A 22,501-nucleotide genomic window follows, 5' to 3' on the forward strand; every position below is an offset into this window, starting at 1 on the left:
TGCACACAAGTTGTGGGAGGGAACATAACAATGTCTTGTACATGAGCATCAAGGCACTGAATTTGATTCAGGTGTCTAGAGGAAGGCAGTGGAGGGAGATGAAGACAGGTGGTGACGTGGGTTCTTTTGGGCTGGTTGAAAACACAGAATGTTAGACAGCACACTCCATTATTATCAAACATAAACTGAGGGAATATCTTTCAGAAAAATCTTCATGCCCCATTACAGCTGCAGAAACTTGGAGAATATATGGCACTGATTCTGTGTTGGCAGCTGGAATGACTCCAAACTTTACTAAGACATGATGTATGCTCTTTTTTCCTTTGTCACCCATGTGTATATTGTATGTATATAATTATTTCAAATAATAGTACAATATCCAAACCTTGCACCTAGCTTATCTAGGAGATGGTATAATTTGTTTTACTTGGAACATATGCTACAGATTTCTTGAATCGTAGTAATGTTTGCTGGTATATTTTCAACAGAGGTTAGCCGGTTGAAAGAAAATCGGCCAAAGAAGAAGAAACGCCACTCCAGAGTACCTTTATCCAGGAAGGAACAGATCAGAAAGATGATTAGAGAGAGAATGCTGGAAGCTAAGACTGCTATCATAGAAGTGTGAGTGAAGTCTAGCATAATTTATAACTACTCTAAATTAATAGCTGTGGAAAATTTCAAATTTTAAAAATTTGTCACAAATGTAGTTTTCAGAAAGTAATGGACGTGTATCTCGCCCCAAAGTATGTGTGTAATAAAAATAAGGCTTTTGTATTTAAGGAAAATATTTTGGGAAAAAATATTCTTATTATTATTCTTCTTATTAGCTACCATATCCCTTTAGCTGCTGTGGAAGACTACAAATGTTGTGGTGCATCTTGAACTGCATAGTTTAGCACTATTCTACGCCAGTTTGTAGTATAAATAGTGGGAGTATTGTGTTCACACTGAAAATTCCAAGTGTGCATCAAGTACCCAGATGATGCACTTGACTGAATAACTGATCAAACTCAACCAGATAAATGAAGTGTGAAATTCTGGACACTTCATGCACTTAACAGTCATGGTTACTATATTACATATACAGTATGGGTGTGATTAATCCACTAAATCTAACCGTTATTTGCATATGGCATTATTTGCCATCAATTGGGAAATGGCTTATACTTCCAGTTATTAAAAAAATGTTAGTGTTCCATTGCATATAGTAAGTAAGATGTTTTAACTTTTGTGTTGCTGCCTAATATTTAAAGGACACAGCATTTACAGTGTTCTTTGTTAAAAATGTTTCGTTTTTTTAATTGTTCATTTCATCATGACCATTTTATCAAGGATAACTGAATCTCTGTTAAATCTTATATTGACTGAAGGGTAAAGCTTTATTGCTTTACATTTATATGATAAGCATACAGTTTCACAGGGCTTCAGTAGTTCAGCAAGCTTTCTTTTTTGTTTTTCTAGTGCTCTACATGTGTACTTACCCATCAGGCAGTTTTTCTATGACATCATTCATCCTGACTACAGCCCTGTGTGTGATGTATATGCTCTGATGTTCTTGATTGATGTTGTAAACTTTATCATTATTATCTTCGGCTACTGGGCTTTTGGGGTAAGGCTGACTGTTATCAAAGTATTAATTTTCTCTTTCCATTTTCAGGTTTTTGATAGACTATACACTCACTCTTGTGTTTATTTAAATAGAAACATACAGCAGCAGCTGATATCACTGAATCCTTGTCCGAAGACCAAGTACCTGAGGCCTTCCTTGTCATGCTTCTCATCCAGTTTGCCACTATGGTTGTTGACCGGGCTCTTTACCTGAGGAAAACCTTGTTAGGAAAGTGTGTGTTTCAGGTGGTTTTAGTTTTTGGAATACACGTCTGGATGTTCTTCATACTCCCTGGTGTCACTGAGAGGTAAATAATTACTCAGTGATTGGTCACAAATTTGTGCTATCACTAAAAACACTTCTATGCTGTGCTCATGCATGGCTTTCTGTGGAAGAGTTTACAATTTTGTCTGAAAATTATATTTTTGCATTAACCCTCATACATATTTTTTCCACATAAGGTCTTTGATTTGATAGTTGTATTTTAGTAAAAACAAACAAACAAAAAAAAAAACACACATATAGTTGGGGTCATTACTGTCCCCAGTATGTCTAAAACTTATTATTTCATTTAAAAGTCTTATATATTTTTTTTATTTAGTACTGCTCTTCAGAAGCTACATAAAATATTTACATTTTTTCCAGAAGACAAAAGTTTAACAATTTACATCCTGTTTACAAGCCCCTGGCTCTTAATGTGGTGTGTTGCCTTCTTGAGGATCAGTGAATGTTTGCTCCTTTTGTAATAGCTGTATACGAGTCCCTCAGTTGGACACAGTATGAAAAGATGGATCTCAAAATCATATAGCTACTGTTTGAAAGACGTCAAATATGCAGAAGATATAAAGAATGTGCAGGATTTTTTTTTTTAGAACCAAGAGCAGTGGACAACTAAACTGCTCAGGACAAACAAGGGACTTATGAACAGCTATCACAAAGGAAAACAGTTGTTGATCATCCAGGTAACAATACAGAATATTAAGAATCAAGCTTGTGCGAACGTTTGAACTGGTTCAGTTGGGTAACTTCAGTTAATATTGTGTCTTGTGGACTAATATTGTAGCTTACAGAAAAATTAATAAAAAAAAATACTAAATGCAATTTTTATGATTTTACATTTTGCAAATACTGCAAGGCACATTCAAACATAACCTCAAGTGTTGGTAATGTACTGTTATGAATGTTTTTCACGAGCAATAGGGAAGTTGCACCAGTCAAAAAAGTTTGTTAGAAAAATATATTTTTAGTATTGTTCCACTTTAAAATGGATTCCTTTGACCCAAGTAGGAAGACATTGTTAAATAAACCTGCATTTAACCTTATAAATGTCTTTTGAGAGTACTTGTGACTAAAATAGTTAATCATGTTTAATTTGTTAAACTGACTGTCATTTGTTGCAGGAGGTTTAACCGAAATCATGTTGCACAGCTATGGTACTTTGTGAAGTGCATCTACTTTGGCTTGTCAGCATATCAGATCAAATGCGGTTACCCGAATCGTGTCCTGGGCAATTTCCTCACTAAGAACTACAACTATCTCAACCTCTTTCTCTTCCAGGGGTTAGTGCTTTTCACTCTCATTTATAAGCTAAAATAAATGATTTGAATGGTTATTGGACAGTTAAAAGAGAGTTTTCTTTTTTTAAAAAAAAAAACAAAAACAAATAATGAATTACTTAATTTTTACTACACAGATAACCAGACTGCAGTTGCAAATGTTTTTTAAGATTCAAGATTTTATTTTATTTTTCATGTACACAGTCATATACAGTATAGTTAGTGATATAAAAATCTTAGATTTTGTTTATAAATAAATTCAATTTAAGAAATTAAGTTAAAGAAAAAGAATAAATAAAAATAATAATGAAAATAATAAGAAGTAATATAATATGATGTACAATGTGTTATATATAGTAGCATGATGAGTGAATTATGTTATATGTAGTAAAAGTACAGAATATTCAAAAGTTTCAGAATGGAAAGTGATATTAAACATGTAGGTGAGATACATGTAGTAACAGTAAAGTGCATTGTGCAGAATGAATGCAGTAAATGAGTCTTTATAGAATCATAAGGGATCTGTAAGATGGATATGTTTATGTTAAACATAGTTTGATGGCTTGACAGAAGCTCCTCCTGAGATTCTCAGTTTTAGCCATCAGTCTGTGGAAAAAGATTGCAGCAGGCTGAAATTATCTGGGTGTGTGGAATATTTGATGATTTTGGCAGCTCTGGTACTGCATTGTCTGGTGTAGATATAGTGCAGAGAGGGGAGAGCAGACCCGGAGATGCACACCTCAGCTAGATGCACCACTCTCTGCAGGACACTGCGTTCATGGATTGTGCAGTTTCCGTACCACACTGAGATGCACTGAGTCAGTAGACTTTTCATAGTTCCAGTATTGAACATTCTCAGGATCACTGGGGAGACAAAATATTCATATTGCCTCAACAATATGCGATGAAAATTGGTAGTTTGCAAAACAAAATAAAGCAAAACAAAACAAAATATCCATTTTAAGCTGTTCAAATGGAACAGCTTTTTACACAACAGCATTCCTGTTGCAAACTATCTGCATTAGCTATGCTAATGGAATATATTGTTTATAGTACTAGGTTTTGAAATCACAGGGAGTGCATCTTAGCAAACATACAAGGTGATAAATATAAATTTCCTTTTAAACTTTGTAATTATTTTCTGAATTTTTGTAAACAGCATAATGTCCATTGTTAAAAACACTATACAAATAAAACTGAATTGAATTGAATAATACTGAGATGAGATGATGAGATATACCTGTATATGTAGACACAGCAGTGCTGCATAGCCTGTATGTATGTGTATATGTATGTATATCATTGTGACAAAATGGTATCCAGTACAACTAATTTATATGTATATATCCACCTGACTTTCCAATAGACACTCTTCCATTCTGTCTACTATCTAAGTGATTAGTTATTATTTCTACGGAAAGGATTGATTGGCCAAACCAGAAGTAATTACAAATTGCAATTTTCAAAACAAGCAAATGAAAACAAATGAATAAGAAGATAAAGAACTGAATGAATGAATGAATGAATGAATGCAGTTAATCTCTAAGTTAATAGCTGTGACCTAAACATTTCAATATTTATATATTTACATTATTTTTTACCATTTCAAATTTGTGCCTCTTTATCTTATCTGCCTTGATTTTAAACTCACAGCTTCCGTATGGTTCCGTTTTTGACCGAACTGCGGGCAGTGATGGACTGGGTATGGACAGATACCACTCTTAGCTTGTCTAGTTGGATTTGTGTAGAAGACATTTATGCCAACATATTCATTCTCAAGTGCTGGAGGGAGTCTGAGAAGGTAGAACAATTTTTACACAAATATATCCTTAATCCTTAAGAACACAAATACCTAATGTTTATACATATAACTCCATTTATCATGATTAGTTTCCTGAAATCCAATCAGAATTAAAGGCCAGTAAACAACGATGTGTATTTATAATTAGAAAAGTCAGGGATTAAAGATTTGTGTGTGGTTGATTAATATTCCCTTCTGTCCTTCCTTGTAGAAATATCCTCACACTCCCGGACAGAAAAAAAACAAGGTCGTGAAATATGGTATGGGTGGAGTGATCATTTTTTCCCTGATCTGCATTGTCTGGTTTCCACTTCTCTTCATGTCACTCGTCAAATCAGTAGCTGGAGTAACTAATCAACCATTAGATGTTTCCATTCAGCTAAGCATATCAGGATACGAGGTTGGAGATTTGACATTGTTTTTAATAATTTTATCAAATCTGTATTACTGAAACCTTTGCTCATTCATTTGTCTGTGTATTTTCTTGTTTCAGCCTTTGTTTAGCATGAGTGCCCAAGAACAGAATCTAGTGCCTTTTTCTGAAGCTGAATTCCAAAAGATGACAAATGTTTATGCTACTCACCCGGTAAACTCATAAATACGTATGTTTATAGTAATTGTAGGCTTTGTATGCTTATAGTAAATGGAATAATTTATCACTATTTTGTGAGCTTGATATCAGACAACAGAGTTTACCTTTGTTAAGGAGATGTTTAAAAGGTCAGTGGGTTCTTGTGTCTTCAGAACATTAAACAATACAGATGAATTTATCCAGCTACAGTTGTGGTCACAGAAAATATTAATTGCTTACATTGCTCATGTAGGCCATCATGTTGTTGTTTCACATTGCCACTTATGGACTTAATGAGGCATGATATTGCAGAAGTAATATTGTAGTGCCCAGAGATAGCAGGTGTGTTCATCTTAAAAATAAACAAATAAATAAATAAATAAATAGTTTAGTTTCTTGTTAGTTTAGTTATTTAGTTTATTAACCTGTGCTACAATGTGTATATATTTTCTAGTCTAAAAATACCTTAAGTAAGCCCCTTGTCAGTATTTAAATAAAACTCACTGCAGCCTCTATATGCTTCAGATAGGGAAGATAAATGATTTATTTGCACTTTTTTAGTGATACTGTTTTAAAGTTGTGACCAAAGCAGCTGAGAAAAGAATGTATGTATGAAATAAAATATGTATGAAAAATTTCTTATTTGATCACTCTGAGTAACTCAACTTTAATCTCTTTTATCTCTTACTCTTTCTCACCTCGACCAGTCTGCAATGCAGTTCATAGTAAACTACATGGCAGAGGACATAGTAATAGCAAAAATTAAAAGTGATGCCAGTTTGCTGTGGAGCATCAGTCCAGCTAGCCATGAAGCCATGATCCATGAACTCAGCAATTCTTCACACATTTACATTACCATGCGCTGGACCTTAACAAGGTACATGCACACTCACCGTGATATAAATCCAAGATTTACACACACACACACACACAAACCTACTTTGCTGACACCACCAGACACCAACCTTTTTTGTGTTATGGGCAGAAATGCATCCATTGCGATGAACGTAGAGACCATAGGTGAACATACTGTGAAGTATGAGGACAAAGTGCTTCAACATAACCTTGTGCAAATGCTCAAAGGGGCACGTACCAAACCAGTGTAAGTATTTTAAAAATCTTCCTTTGTTTCTTTATATAGCTTTCTCCTTTATTCTTGTATTTTTCCTTAATCTGAAAATAATTAAGAATTATGTGATCTTATAAACTATAGTCCAAGCTCAAATATGCTCATCACCTTATCGGGCAAGCAGCAAATAACTTAGAGGGACATAACAATGCCCCCACCCTCAGCAGTCACATATACAAAATGCTTATATTGTATAGTAACAGATACAACACAAAGCACAGGGACACAATACAATAATGGCAAAGGTACTAGTTATAGAATACATAATATATAGACATTGTGTTAGACAAAACCTTATGAGGGAATAGGGAAAAAAAACTAAGGGGGTCTGTGCATGTGATACATATATATATATATATAAAATTTCACTCAAGTGTGAAATAAAAGACTTTTTATGTTCATCCAATTGTTAAGCAAATGTCAATTTTGTTATGCTTCTTGTGTGTTTTTTGTAGGATAATTGAAAACCTGATGCCTAAATATATCAGAGGACCCTCAGGGCCAGAATCAAAAATGGCACATAGACTTAATGTTGGCAAGTCATTCATGTTCTAATAAATAGTGGTTACTAGATATTTAAAAAAGAAACCATAGTGTCATAAAAAGAATTTGTTCAGTTTGTTCATGATCTCACACACACACACACACACACACACACACACACACACACACACACTGAGAATTATTTAAAAAATGGAAAGTCAAGAGCTCAAGAGAAGGTATACCTGTGTTCATTTTAAATCCACCTGTATTCAGCCATTGTTTAGTTACACAATAAGTATCTTTGTTTTTTGGAGCTAACAGCTAAACTCTCAGATCAGGTTAGGTCATGGAGACCAAGGAATTAGCCATGAAGCTTCAGAATGAAACAGATAGGAAGAAAATGCTGGAGAAGGTTCTTAAAACTTCAGCAAATAGCACTGTGAAATCCATTACAACAAAGTGAATAAAATGACACAACCCAAACACTAGCAAGGTTAAACCAAACTGAGCAAGAAGAGCAATACTCAGAGAAGTTAGAAAAGGTAAAACAGAGAAACTTCTCCAGTCAAAATTAAAGGCTCCAACAGGAATGATTCAAAGTACAGGGCAAGAATTTAAAAGAATGGCTTGAAAAAAAGATGGTTTACATTAGGGAACATCTGTATCAAAGCCCAGACTTCAATACAACTGAAATACTGTGGCATGACCTGAAAACTGAGAAAGGTGGAGAAAATTTTCATTGAGGAATAGAAGAAGATGCCAAATATCAAGCTTACAGAGACACATCAGAGACAACACAAATCTGTGATTGCTGCAAAATGACAATTCACATTGAGGTGTTGAAATGAGACAGTTTGTAGATTTTTTCCTTTTAAAAAAGTTCAGAGGGCATCCAAACATTTTATTTTTTTCTGTAAAGAATCACTCCACAGAAAGCATTCATTGTGGTATTTTGAGAAAGTATAATTCAGGGATCGGGTGAATACTTTCTGGCGGCAGTGTAATATATAAAACATTTTCTATATGTTTACTCGCTCAGTAACTTCTCAGCTTAAATGCATACAGTAGTGGTGATGTTAGTCTTAATTTTATATATGATATATAATATTTTATATCTTATAATAGAAATGCATGCATTAATGACCTTTGGCTGTATTAAACTTCACAGAAAATTCTGATCGCTCAGATGACCATAATTTGGTCTTCTTCCGTCCCTTGTCCATCAAACTGAAACAAGCCAACAATAGCAACGAGGGTAATGCGCCATACTGGTGGGTGGTGGAGGAGTGCAGTCCAGGTCATCCAGTAACCAGATGCCAGAACATTGAAATAGTGGTCTTCAATGACAAAGTCAGTCCATCCAGCCTGGGATTCTTGGCTGGATATGGGTAAGAAGGCTATTCCCTCTTTCTCCTAGCATAACAGTTAGTAGGCAATGAATGTGTAGCTTGAACCACATGCACACAGTGAATAGCATAGTATGTTTTGTAAAATGTGCATAAGCTGTTTTCAAAGAACACTGAAAAAGGTTACAAGCTGATGTGTGTCTTGTGTGTTGTGCAGCATCGTGGGACTGTACATGTCAGTGGTACTGGTGATTGGTAAATTTGTGCGTGAGTTCTTTAATGGAATATCACGTTCCATCATGTTTGAGGAACTACCAAATGTGGACCGTGTGCTGAAACTGTGCACCGACATCTTTGTTGTCCGGGAGACTGGCGAGATGGAACTGGAGGAGCAACTGTTTGAAAAACTCATCTTTTTATACCGATCACCTGAAACCATGATCAAAATGACCAGGGAAAAGAAAACAGACTAGCATTTCTTAGTTTCCTTTGAGTGATTACTGTTGTTGTTGTTGTTTTTTTAAATATCATACCACAATTTTAATAGTGTTGTCCTTCTTCCCTAATTAAGTCCTACTTCTAAACAGAGTTCTCAGAACGTATTTGCCCAATGCTATGTATTATCAGTCTTTACCATTTGAGCATGAAATTCTTTATACTTCTTCCATTCTACTTTATACTGTATATATGACATGTATGTATGAAAAATTGAGGGTATAGCAGTGCTTAAAGGATGCTTAAAAGGGTGAAAACAACAGCTATTATTTACTTTTGGTTTGCTGCAGTACATCATGTCTCCACAAATAAGTCTTTTGGCAGATGTCTTAAAACCCTTTCAGCCACATTTTCCTTAAAGAGAATCGTCTTAAGCTCTGCCTTACTCTTTCTAATGCATGTGTCTATTTCATAAATCCCACTATTTCATTTCAATGTAGCAGAACAAAGGTGCCATAGACGCATTCCTTTTTAACGTTATTCATGCATTTAATTTCTTTGAAAAATTGAGTTGCAAGCAAGTAACAATTCATTTGGATAACTACATTATACATTATTTGCTCCACCTTACAGAAAATACCATAGAAAAAGAATAATGGATATGACAGTGAACCAACTGAAAATTAAAATAATAAAATCCGGCTGATTTGATAGATAAGATAATCAGATAATATCTGTTCTAGGATTAGCACTACAGTGCGGCAAGCTGGTTTGGAAATGATTACTTGATAGTTTATTTTTATTACACAAATGATTTTAGAAATAACATTTCATGTTCAAAAGAAATCCGTCTGTAACAGTTGATTGTTACACCTTATGATGGTGATAGCAGAGGAGTCTGTATTTCTCATTACACGTCCAGAGATCACATTATGTCTTATTTCAGGGACTAGAAGGGACTAGTAATGTCTGCTGCAAGAAACAAAAATCCCTGGGTAGAGAAAAATGGAAACATGTAGCATTAAAACGATAACCGCAAAACACAGTTTTATCCTAAATATAACTAATGTGCACAGGCACATCACACACCCCATACATGTGCAGTTACATGCAAACACATTCCTACAGTGTTTAATGTTTCTCTTAACTGAAAATCTCTGTAATGTCTACAAAAAAATCGAACTATTGTCTTACAGACTTTGTTTGCTATATACATGTAATGAAATCAATAAATAAATAAATGAAATTTTATATTTTAAATAAATGAAAATGCCAGTTGGGGTGATGGACTGTCATGCTTTTTACTGTAATCAGCAGATAAAAAGGTACTCAGTTTCAGTTTGTGACACACACACATCTTGTTAACTGAAATGATCATGCTAGATTTCTTACACACATTCATACTAAAAATATTTTTTTATACTGGTGGATTCATCTAGGTATCAAAGGTATATAATGTGACAGGAACACTTACACTCAAAATTTGTGATTTTGAAAAAAAAAAGTGCTTGATTTTACATTTTTCAAAATTCTGGAGTTTTTTTTTCCACAATCCTACTTTATTTGGTAAATATACAAGCACAATATTCTGCTTTTAAACTACTACCAGTGAATACACATATGTAAGTACTTTCTGTGATGCACATGAATTAAACAGAGCTTTGGCTAAATGTGTGTTGAATATGTCTTGGCCTAAATCTGAGCAAAATTTGTGGTGATTTAGATTTAGGTCATTTCTAAGATAATTGCAGAGTTTGTTTGATTTTGTGATACTGAAATCCTTTAAACACTTTATTTATGGATTAACTGTGACAACAAATGTATAAATACTGCAAGTGTTGAATTTAATGGATTTTAGAGAATGTGCCGGGAGATCTAGCATTAACTATATAAAGACACTCACTGCTAGAATGCCTCCATTTACACCTATTTTCAAGAGCACTAAACAGCTAGCTTACCAGTGCTACTTACATTTTCAATGGTCATCACTGATTTATTCAAGCTGAAACCCTTTACACTCGGCAATGGAAGGCCTTCCTTCAGTTGGGCTGAAACATTATAGTGTTGTTTCATATTAAAATCAGAGAAGTCAAATGATGCTAAATATGAATTAATAAATGTCAGAAGGATTTATTTCTCACCATTTATCTTTGGAAGTACAAAGCTGTTCATTACTGTCTTCATCAAATTCTCAAATGGTGCGGTCTGAAAAAGATCAGAATGGTGTCAGATAGATTGTAAAATTAACAGTGTTATAATAAGCTTAAAATCAACGTATTGAGAAGTTCTTAAGCACATACATCGAATTTCTCAATCTCTGTCGATCCAAGCTGCACGGTCAAACTGCAGCCATCCGAGAATTTTAAAAACAGAATATAGAAGTTAAACTGTTATTCTGTTTTCATTTAAACAAAGTTAAGATGGATAAAACAGGTATGTATACACTTACTTTTTCATTTCCAAAACACCCTTCAGCAGCTGACCGTCGGTGTAGACTTTAGCGCTAAAAGAATAGTGCTTGTAGAGGGGAAATATGGTCATGCAGAACAAGTGTTATTCACATGTCATCTACACTGAATCTACTGTGCTTCTACGTTCAATGTATTTCTTCAATGCTTTTAAATTAGAATTTTGTTTGTTTCTTTCTTTCTTTCTTTTTTTTTTTTTTTTACACGTTTCTGTAAAATACTAAGAATCTCTCTTTGTAGAAACTGATCTTGGGGTTTTCTGTGCAACTGACTCAATTTAATGATTCATTAATGAGGTAGAAGAGGCAAAACTCTTTGTTTGCGATGGTAGGAGTACTCCAAGACTATGATTGATAAATACTCCCCTAGGCAGACTTATTTGGACTGGCATTGTTTCTTTGATATTTCCTGACTGACACATTTGATAGTTTCTGATCACTGTTGATCATTATTCATATAATTTGTGGTCTGGTTTTATTACAAGATACTGGCATCATAAGCCAAGGTAAATATTAGATCATACATTAGATGACTATGATTGTTTTATGCATTGGGAAGTAGAAGCTTTAGGACCAGTGAACAATGCAGTACTGTAGATTAGAAAGTGTATCAGAAATGTGAATAAAAGAAGAAAACTCTCACCATATCCAGTGTGAAGAGGGGGATTAAATGAGTGGGTGACTTGATAGCGCTGAATTTGGCTGCAGCAGACAATTCCACATTAATCACAGTTTGATTAAAAGAAATGAGTGGGGTATCAGTGGCATATAGCACTACTTCCATCTCCATGTCTGGATACTTCTTGGGAAGCTTCAATTAAAAAACCCAAAAAGGACATTAATTGACTGCAAGACCAAAGATCAGGTGCAAGATCATGTTCGTGAAAATTAATTGACTGTAAACCATAAATTCCTTTTTACACAATTTTATAAGGTCTCTCCAGGATTTATCAATTTTGCGATAAAGCAAACTTCATAATATTCAGAGGAGCTTTCAATTTTCCAAAATTACTACAGAACTATGTTTCTCGTCATGTGACACTATCAAGCCAACAACATACATTCAGTTTGTGTGCATTGAACATTAGTATCATACAAAGTTATCATACAAAGCAACTACATATGTGTCTTTACTGATAATAATGTAAAAAAAGAATCATGTGCTTGCAATTTCACTAATTCACTTAGTCTGCAAAAAAGCTAAAAAAAATAAAATAACATTTAAAAAAAACTTGGAAAAAAACATTTTGGGCCACAAAAAAAAATCCTGGAAGTACTGATTAGCCAGTCAATCTGGCAACATTAGATGATATGCCCTACAGAAACCCAATACACACCTGAGGAACCAGGGATCCAAACTGGCTTGTGTTCAGGTGAATGGGTGAGGCCTTGGGGATCTTTGGAACAAGAAATCAATACTTGTTAATACTTATGCAAGCACTATGTAATATATATATATATATATATATATATATATATATATATATATATATATATATATATATATATATATATGTGTTTGTGTGTGTGTATGTGTGTGTACATACTCACACACTAATGAAGAGCTAACCTTTACAACACAGTGAGTTTTATAAATCATGCAAATCATGCAAAAATAACGACCACCTTCAGTAAGTTTATTTATATTTAGTTAATATTATAATTAGCATGTAAAACATGGAAAAACATTAATAATAAACACCAATTCAGCTCAGCCCAAGCTGCATTGATTTCTATTCATTTCTCTTAAAATTCCACTGCAATACTAGTATGTGCTCTGGGTGGCTTGGGCTGTGTTCCTTTACCCACAAGAGTAAAATGAAATAAACCTGTAAAAATTTTAAATCTGTAAACATTTTATGTTCTTTAAGATCATTTTGTGGTGTTTTAGTCTTAGTTAGATCATGTTAGATTTAGATTTAACCCAAACATTTTCCTTAATGCATTAACATTGTTTAACAAACATGTAATAACATGTTTGTACAGGTGGTTGTTCTTCATGCATGAATTCATAAGATTCACACCATAATCAGAGTTAATTCTTTATTACTTTGTGATTAATGCATTCCTTAACTCATTATTAGTTCATATTTAAGTTGTTAATTCAGGTGCAATCAGATATTGAATGGAATAAAACTACTGTCTCAAGATAAGCTAACTGTGTAGAGTCTTACCCAAAAAGACTATTAGTTTGGGGGTATGCGTACTTTTCAACCAGGTTATTGTAGCATTTTCTTTTTCCATTTCCCCCATAAATTATTCTATTCTGACGAGACTGAGCATGGTTTAATTTTTTATATCACAAAAAGTGATACAAGAGTGTGTAGACTTTTTTAATTACCCATTGTTTTTTTGTAATTTATAGACAAATCATCTTGTAGTAAGAAGAAGAAACAGATGATTTTTTAGATAATATCCTCACCATGCCATCTGTGATGTTGATGCTCAACACTCCAGATTTAAGATAGGCATATGCTGCTGAGTTTATGCAGAACTCAGACACACCCACTGACAGCATGTAATTTGCTTCCCATGGCAGCTTGAAATTGTGGGGAGAAAATGGTGGCTCAGAAGGAGACTTAATGCTGTAAAATTCACCCTGTTACAAAGAAACAAGAACATTATTTATCACAAAATAATCAGTGTAAAAAAAATCATTTGTATCCAGCATTTTCGTTTATAGTCTACAGTTTGATAGGCAGCTTATAAAGAATGAATTTTGACGTATATTATTTGCATTAATTATCTAATCTTTGATGCATATGTAAATAGGGGGACATTTTTAAAAGCAGTTTTCAACTCTAAGGCATTCTTTTATTTAATATTCCTGGAAAACCAGAACATACAATCATAATCCACAGACATAAATCTTTATGTAACCTAATCGAGTGGCATTGTGTTAGCAAATGAAATATTTGTCATACCTTTACATTTAATTCAAATCCATTGTCGAACACAACAGGCGAGTCGGTCAGCGAAAGATTCAAATATACATAAGAATCAAACTTAATGACATCTGTTAAACAAAAGATAATGAGAGGTTTACTTTAGTGTGTTACTTTAGCACTCCCACATTTACAGTCACCAGACTTTTAACTGTGTACCTGTTTATGCATCTTGCATGTTTATGCAAGTTTGTTTCTCACGCTTTATATATCCCTATATCCCTCTCTATTTGTTCCTTTGGTCCACAGCCCTTTTGTTGTTTTATTATTTTATTATTGTTTTTTGTGTTTATACCACTGACTTCTGATCCTGTTAAGCTCTGATATTCCTGTTTTGCCCTGTTGACCATTGCCCATTTGGACTGTGCTTTTGCCTTTTGGATTTATGTTGTGCCTGTTTGCAGTTTATTGTTTTTTTTTGTTACTGTCTAATACTTTTGCCCATTCCTAATTTTGTTCTGATACTTTTACCTATCCCTGTTTTTGGCCTTTTTTTGTGTGAAAGCATGTGGTATTAACTAAGAAAAGATTTTGTCAGTTTGTGTAACATTAGTATGAAATCACTGAACATTTTACAATTCGACTTGGAAACTGTACTGATATTTTGGATTTTATAATCCTCCATATGTACAAAGGCAGGAGAGTTTGTGCTCAACAATGCTACTGTGTCTGCATGTAAAAAATAAATAAATAAAATAAAATAGGAAGAGAATCAAACAAACAAAAAACTGCATGCTTTTTTATGTAAGGACTGAATTTTTAGTTCATGTTAGAAATTAGTTTTCAGACTTGATATGATTATTCAGGACAGATCAACATCCTTGGATAGTTTTCTTTACTACTGCCAACTTAGAAATTGTGCAGTCAAATGATAACTAACCCTAAGTTCTCCCGAATGAATATGGTTACAGATTCAACAAAGATGTGCACTAGTTACACATTTTTACTCAAGTAACGGTTACACAGCTTTATAAAGAATTTAAGCATTGAATTACCATTTGCAGCCAGATATTTGTCAATATTTTCAATTCCTTTCTGAAATTGTGGACATATCTGGATGAAGAGAAGCAATATATCATTATTTGATACTTGGCTAAAGATACAAAGAATCATGACTTGAATCACAACAACAAAGTTTCCTACCCGTTGTTGGATCATAGTTTTAATGTATCCACTGAACTTTTTTACAAAACTCCGGAAGAGGAAACTGAAAAATATTGTAGGCTGAGATTAATTATCCTTTTATATCTCATATATATGCAGTATTCACAGCACAAGCAGATGGGCTAAATAAAGGCTTAGATTAGATATAGTATGTGCATGGAAAGCATTCATTATGGCCAAATATTTGTTGGCCTCTAACTGTTGCCAAAAAGCTGGAAGCACACAGTTTTATAGAATGATTTTATATGCTACATCGTTAAAGTTTTCCTTCACTGGACCTCAAGTAGTCTGCACAGAGTCCTGATTTTCAACTGTAATGCTAGCTGTGCAAACGTGCAAATCCACACAGCCACACTCCAGCGAAAACCCTTTCCAAAAGATTGGAGGTTTTTTTTAAAAAGCAAAGGAGGACTAAATCTGGTTGTTGATATGTTTTTGTGTACTTGAGTGTGTTTTGTACTTCTTGTCAAATATTAAACATTAAGATTAGTTACATTTAGACTTACCTTGCTCCACCATGGAAATTTATTTGAACACCTCCTACATCAGCATTACACATGGCAGTGGTAATGGAAAGGTGCTCTTCAGTGTTCTCAAACTCCAACAATGTGTTGAGATTGATGGTAAAAAGAGCCATATCGAACCAACCACCATCATGACTGCAGTAAAGAAAATGTATTACAGTATTTTTTTTTGTAATCTTTACAATGACATTATAATGCACAATGCATATGTACATCGTCATTAAGGAAGCATAAATTTTCAATTCATTTATTTTCTGCTCACCATGAAAAACAATTCCCCAAAATATAAGTGCTAAGAGATTAAATAGAAATATTGCATTTACATAGGTACTCAATTCCTTAAACTGACTTTATTTTGGTATAATACACAGATCAGCCATAAGATTAAAAACACCTGCCTAATTTAGTGTAGGTTCCCCTTGTGCCACCAAAACAGCTCTGTCCACTTTAGGTATGGACTGCCACCAAGACTTTAGCAGCTTAAGTAGCTTTAAGTCCTGTAGGTTGTGAGATGGGCCCTCCATGGATCAGACTCATCTGTCCAGCACATCCAACAAACATTTGGGTAACACACATTTGGGGAATTTGGAGGCTGATTCAACACCTTGAACCTTTGGTCATGTTTCTCAAACCACTCCTAAACAATTTTTGCAATGTAGCAGGAAGTGTAGCATAAAGATGCCACTGTCATTATGGAACAGCATTGCCATGAAGGGTTGTACTTGGTCTGCAGCAATGTTTTGGTAGGTTGTATGTGTCAAAGTAACATCTACATGTATGCCAAGACCCAAGGGTTCCCTATAGAACATTGCATCATACTGCTTATGCCAGAATGTTCAATTCACTTCTTGTGTCAGTGGTTTTAATTTTATGGCTAATGGGTATATATACAACTGTATACCTCTTTAAGTAACTGACATTTTTATAATTTACCTGAATATTACTGAAAGACTGTAAGACACTGTGGGATCAGTATGCAGTATTGTTTTGAGGATACAGGGTAGATTACTTTCTTTGCTTTTCATATGGTCATTCATTTAGTTTTATGCCTGCACAGTATGTGTGAATGGAATATATACATTTCTAATAATGCTTTAAAAAAAAAAAAAAAAAAAATTAAACTGCACCCTGCACCTACACCTTAATATTTATGACTACACTGTAAAACATTTCATGAGGGTTAAACTTAAAAATAAAAGTTCAACTGCTGCCTTAAAAATGTGAGTAAACACAACTTGAAGTTAATCTTTGTTTCAACTAACAAGTAGTGAAGACAATGAAATACTTAAAGTTTCATTCTTGACAGCTTAGAAACTTGAATTTAATACATACGTACAAAAATTCTGACTATCCACAGCCACTTAACAACTTAAATCTAACAGTAACCTATTAAAAAGTAATATGATGAAATCACAGAGAAGTCCCCCCCCCAACACACACTTACATGATGCCAAAGTAAGTGTTCCACTGACCAGTGATGGCAAGGGAGAGTCCCTGCAATTGGAAAGACAACCCTGTTCCTTCTGAAAAGGATACAGAGGGTTCTGGCAAATCGCAGCGCACAATAGTCATGCTGAGGAGTTTACAGAGAACAGCAGGAATAGCAAGTTAGAGAAGCAAAACTTTAAAGCAGTAGTAATAAAAAACAATATAGATCTTTTCCTAGGTTTGTTCAAAATGACACAATCTGATTATATTTTGGTCACACTGAAAGCCTTGAGAGGAAAATTATGTTACAAAAAACAAAAACACCATATGAATGCATTAGTAAACATTTACAAAATGTTTTTTTAACCTTGTATCCTGTTGTCATGTATTTTCCCCCATGTGTTGAGCAAGGGACCTTGGCATACATAAGCAGCCCCAACAAAATAAACAAAATGCTATTTATTTATTTATTTATTTATTTATTTATTTATTTATTAATTTATTTATTTATTAATTTTAAGAGTGGTGATAAGAGGGATCATAAAAATTGCATGTTGTTTTTTATTTATTTATTTTTTATTTTTTCATAAGCTATTTCACATAACATGTTTACTTATAGTCCAATTGATTATGCACAAATTAACCATTAAAATATTTCAATTTCTCTTAAAACATCTTATGTATCTTTTGATGGCCAGTACTAAATGAAAAAATCATATCTGTAAACAAAATACTAACAATTTATACAGATCATCCTCTTCAAAAGTTTACACCCACTGGCTCTTAATGTATCGTGTCATATGACATTGACTGTATGTAGCCCCTGTTTGAGGAAGATCAGAAAGATCCGCTATTGGGATACTGGAGATCTTCTACCAGTCTGTGGTGGCAAATGCCATTTACTGTTTTGTGATCTGCTGGTGGGGGGGTGGGGGTGTTGGGGGCAGCATCAGTGCCAGGGAATGATAAAGCCTAAAGTTTTAATCTCTACAACTGCTTTACGTTTCATATTGCTTTTGGTTTATTTAATTTGTTTTAATTTGTTTTTTTCTAAATACAACACTTATCACTAGTTTAAGTACTTACTCATGCAGGGAGTAGTGAATAGAGCCCACAAAAATACTGATGCTCCCTTTGATCTCTGGGAGCGTAATTGTACTCAGATCACCCTGAAGCCAGTCAGTCACCCAGTGAGATACTGCACAAAGTAATTAACACAATGTTGTATGTTCACACACACACACACACACAATACGTTCATACCCTGTACACTAAATTATTACATAGTAAGCCATTATTTAATGTGAATGTAGCTAATTACTCATAATATTCTCACAACATGGATACATGTTTTTTTTCTGTAAAAAGAATCATCTCTACGTTTACAATATTTGAACACCAGAGGGAGTTCTGGGAATTAAGGCTCCTCACTTTTTCAGAAGCAAGAGGGTAATGGTGTGAAAAAAATATTCACAGCACTGAAGGATTCACTGGACAGTAAAACTGATTCAGAGCAACAACAGGAACTGCTGTGTATTTTTTTGCTTACAGAAATGTGGCTGGAGCCATCAGTACTCAACCAAGGCATAAAAGCAGCAGGAATTACCCCCTGCTGTCAGGATAGAATGTCCAAATCTTGCAAACACAGTACACAGAATACAGTAATGTCCAAATATCTAAGCCCACACAGAAAATATATATATATATATATATATATATATTTTTTAAATATGCAATTAGCAGAAGTTTTTTAGAATTTTAAAATAGTCAAAACAAAGATGGCAGATCTTAAATGTTTAATGTTTAAGATTCTGTACAATTTCTGGATCCCTATTTAAATGTAAGCAAATGTGTGAAATTTACCATGTTAACTGCTTGGTACAAAAGGTGAGATTTTCCTCATGACTAATCTTTTCTTTTGAAGGACAAATTCAGGTGATACTGATGGATTTAACCTAAAATTGATCATATTATTTTGCACAACTTTGTGGAGACCATGCCAGGTGCATGCTGTCATTAAAGCAAAAAGAGGATTTACCTAATACAAAGAAATTCCAGTTGGTGTTCATATAATTTGTAAGAGAAATTTATGTATTAACTTAGAAAACAGAGGTTAATCTTAAGGTTAATTCCAAAGGGCTGACCTATCTACCTCAGGAATTCAGTTTTCATGGTTACAGCTGTTGACATTCCACCTCAGGCAGATAAACCACATGGTTTGGTGACATCTATAAAAATCATGTGGACTTGAAATGAAATTTCACACCCTTTATATGCTTGGAGATTTTAAGACAGCAAATACAAGGGATGTCTAGCCCAAATATCACCAGCACATTCATTTTCCAAACATTGTATACAAACATGGAAATCTTATTACTTTTAATCCAAATTGGTGTACTATGTCTGCATTCAAAATGACTCTTTGCTTACTACACCATATGTTTGCAGATAGTTTTAGTCCTCAATCCATACATTTTCTGTACCACAGATTCTATGCAGGTTCATAGGGAACTTATTCCAAGGTCTTGAGTGGGAGACACCCTGGACAGGGAGACAACCCATCGCAGAGCATAATGAAACACATACTCACACCCCTTTACACACTACAGACAATTTAGTGATAGCAAACAGCCAGAACAAGACAAGAGAAATGAAAGTACTCAGAGGAATCCCCCAAAGCACAGGAAGAACATGCAAACTCTGCATGCACACACACACACACACACACATAGGACAGAGACAGGAATCAAACCCCTAAAACATTTAGACATTTGTCATTTTAAGACCTACTTCCTCCAAAGTTAATGATGCGAAATCAAGACCAGTACAAATACTGTGGAGGTGGGGTAAGGAAAGAGGAAATATATCTGCATCACATGTCTCACAAGTTTCATTGTTTGTCCTCTCACATTTTGTGTTGCACAAATGATTTGACATTATTAGCAAAATTCATAATCATTAACAACAAAATTGTGTCTAAATCGTGTAAAAGTGTAAAGCTGTGTGATTACAGTCATTCTTTGAAATTATTATCATATGCATCCTGTCATACATTATAAAGCCAAAAGAATGTGGACAGTTGACCGTCACATTCATATGTGGTTTTTGAACATTCTATTCAAGATTTAGTCCCAATTTTCTGTTGTAATAACCTCTACTCCTCTAGGATAGAATTTCACAATTTATGAGCATGGCTCTGGGGATTTGTGCTCATTCAGCCACTTGAGCATTAGTTAGATCAGGCTCTGATGTTAGGTGAGGAGGCCACCTTTCATTTGAAAGGTGTTCAGTGTGGTTGATGTTAGGGTGTTGTGCAGAACAGTCAAATTCTTCTAAGCCAAACCTGTCAAACCATGTCTATATGGGGCTAACTTTGTCAAACTGAAAGTTGTTTGAGCCTCTTAGTTCCAGTAAAAGAAACTGTAAAGCTACAGCATACAAAACCATCCTAATGAATCCATTCTATGTATAAATTTCTATCACTAATAATCAGTGGCATTATAGCATTAAATTTTGATCATTAAGTGATGCAGTGAGATCAGTAGTCCTTTCATCAAAGTGTAAGTCTAGTAACTAGTATAGTTTCACATGCAGGGTTTCTTTCTAATTCTATGCACGCCTGCTCTGACAGAAATTTTGACCACATTTGACCATAACTTGTAATGTTATGTTGAAAAGAGCAATAGGATTTAGTAAATATAATTGAATATATAAAACTGAATGAAACATATATGAAAATGGCAATGGAGGAGTGTAACTGTATGGCCATTTACATTTAAATACAATTTCCTATAAAAGAACGTAGAATTCCATTACATACATAAAAATATTCTCTTATTATAGAAATGAGTACAGACACTTGCTAGATAAGATGATTCATAGTCCTTTTGTTGCGGTCTAGTTTCTCTTTTTGTGTCCTCTTTCTAGAAAGTGAAATATCATACCTTTTTGCAATCCCTTCTGTGACAGAACAGCTTGCAATGAAGGATATTCAGCATGTGTCTGTGTTATTCCCAATAGGAGGAAAGTAGCAACCAACCACATCTTGGCCTTGATTACTGAATTGCTGCACCTGCTGAGTTAATAATAGGGAGCAAGGAAAAACATTTTCTATAAGAAAACAAAACATGCCTTTTTCTATAACACATAACACACACAGATAAAAACAAAAAACTAAAGAATCTTTTATCCAGTTGTTAAGTTGGTATAACCTGAAAATTAAAACTACCTACCATCTACAGCTGTTGCTTCCACAGGAGTGTATATTTCATATATGCTCAAAAAGCTTGGTTCATGACTCATTATACTACTTACTTCTGCTATAGATAGTGAACTGAAACCAAAGCTAGCACCATTACTTTCATTTAACACACACACACACACACAAAAGGTTTTGTTGTTATACTTAAAATCTCTGTGTACCTAATTTTTACATTTCCAAGAGTTTCACTTTCTACTTTTTGTCAAATGACGCTGTCTGATCTTTAATGTCTCTAAGAAATCTAAATCTAAAGACAGTTCAAGTAGCTCAGTTATACTTGTGCGGCACATTGCTCTTATGTTGTTCATAAAAAGTTTACAGGATAATCTTGATTTCTAGAATTAATAATTGCCCCAACAAAGCATGCCAGAGGATGGAAATGGTACAAAGACAGTAGTTTGCTCAAGTTTAAAGGAAACAAACCATTTGTGGAAGCAACCCTAAAATAGGAACAGATGCTCTTCTGGTTGACATATTATTATGATATGCAATGTTCAGAAGGAGGACTGAAAGGGCATTCAAACATTTGGTGGAGTGGCAGGATGCTGATGTCCCTGGGTGCCCCATGCCAGTATACCTTCTGGCTCTCTTTTTTAGTTAAGCTGTCATAGCTACACTTGCCAGAGTCTCTGCTTGCGCTCTGGTCGTGATATATCCTTTTAAACCACAATGATTAGAGCAAAGCTAATAATCTCTCTCTCTCTGTTGAGCTGTACATGTTCTCCTGCTGCCTGACATAATGATGCTGCCAGATTCTGACAGTTTTTCTGCTGTTGCTGCTC

The 22,501-nt window shown here is 34.3% G+C and overlaps 2 protein-coding genes across 2 annotated transcripts in view; one reads left to right on the forward strand and one right to left on the reverse strand.

The window, feature by feature from the left end:
- The window catches only part of si:dkey-11f4.7 (piezo-type mechanosensitive ion channel component 2), a 54,899-nt gene extending 45,801 nt beyond the window's left edge, over positions 1 to 9,098 (forward strand). Inside the window, exons 41-52 of the mRNA XM_058390671.1 lie at positions 489 to 621; positions 1,462 to 1,609; positions 1,702 to 1,916; positions 3,010 to 3,168; positions 4,819 to 4,966; positions 5,178 to 5,366; positions 5,460 to 5,552; positions 6,245 to 6,414; positions 6,523 to 6,639; positions 7,122 to 7,201; positions 8,318 to 8,537; positions 8,713 to 9,098. Coding sequence (XP_058246654.1) covers positions 489 to 621; positions 1,462 to 1,609; positions 1,702 to 1,916; positions 3,010 to 3,168; positions 4,819 to 4,966; positions 5,178 to 5,366; positions 5,460 to 5,552; positions 6,245 to 6,414; positions 6,523 to 6,639; positions 7,122 to 7,201; positions 8,318 to 8,537; positions 8,713 to 8,968 — 1,928 coding nt within the window. The 3' untranslated portion in view covers positions 8,969 to 9,098. The remainder of the gene's footprint in view (positions 1 to 488; positions 622 to 1,461; positions 1,610 to 1,701; positions 1,917 to 3,009; positions 3,169 to 4,818; positions 4,967 to 5,177; positions 5,367 to 5,459; positions 5,553 to 6,244; positions 6,415 to 6,522; positions 6,640 to 7,121; positions 7,202 to 8,317; positions 8,538 to 8,712) is intronic.
- Positions 9,099 to 9,454: 356 nt separating this feature from the next.
- bpifcl (BPI fold containing family C, like) lies at positions 9,455 to 21,837 on the reverse strand. The gene is made up of 16 exons (XM_058390672.1): positions 21,691 to 21,837; positions 21,403 to 21,533; positions 18,545 to 18,656; positions 17,475 to 17,603; positions 16,013 to 16,165; positions 15,486 to 15,549; positions 15,338 to 15,395; positions 14,322 to 14,413; positions 13,820 to 13,996; positions 12,735 to 12,794; positions 12,041 to 12,208; positions 11,380 to 11,447; positions 11,231 to 11,273; positions 11,072 to 11,135; positions 10,902 to 10,978; positions 9,455 to 9,921 (listed from the first exon to the last, which is right to left on the reverse strand). The coding sequence occupies exons 2-16, from the start codon at positions 21,500 to 21,502 to the stop codon at positions 9,880 to 9,882; spliced, it is 1,407 nt and encodes a 468-aa protein (XP_058246655.1). The 5' UTR covers positions 21,503 to 21,533; positions 21,691 to 21,837; the 3' UTR covers positions 9,455 to 9,879.
- Positions 21,838 to 22,501: the final 664 nt, after the last annotated feature.

The sequence above is a fragment of the Hemibagrus wyckioides genome, linkage group LG05, assembly GCF_019097595.1.
Source record: "Hemibagrus wyckioides isolate EC202008001 linkage group LG05, SWU_Hwy_1.0, whole genome shotgun sequence".
Classification (NCBI taxonomy): domain Eukaryota; kingdom Metazoa; phylum Chordata; class Actinopteri; order Siluriformes; family Bagridae; genus Hemibagrus; species Hemibagrus wyckioides.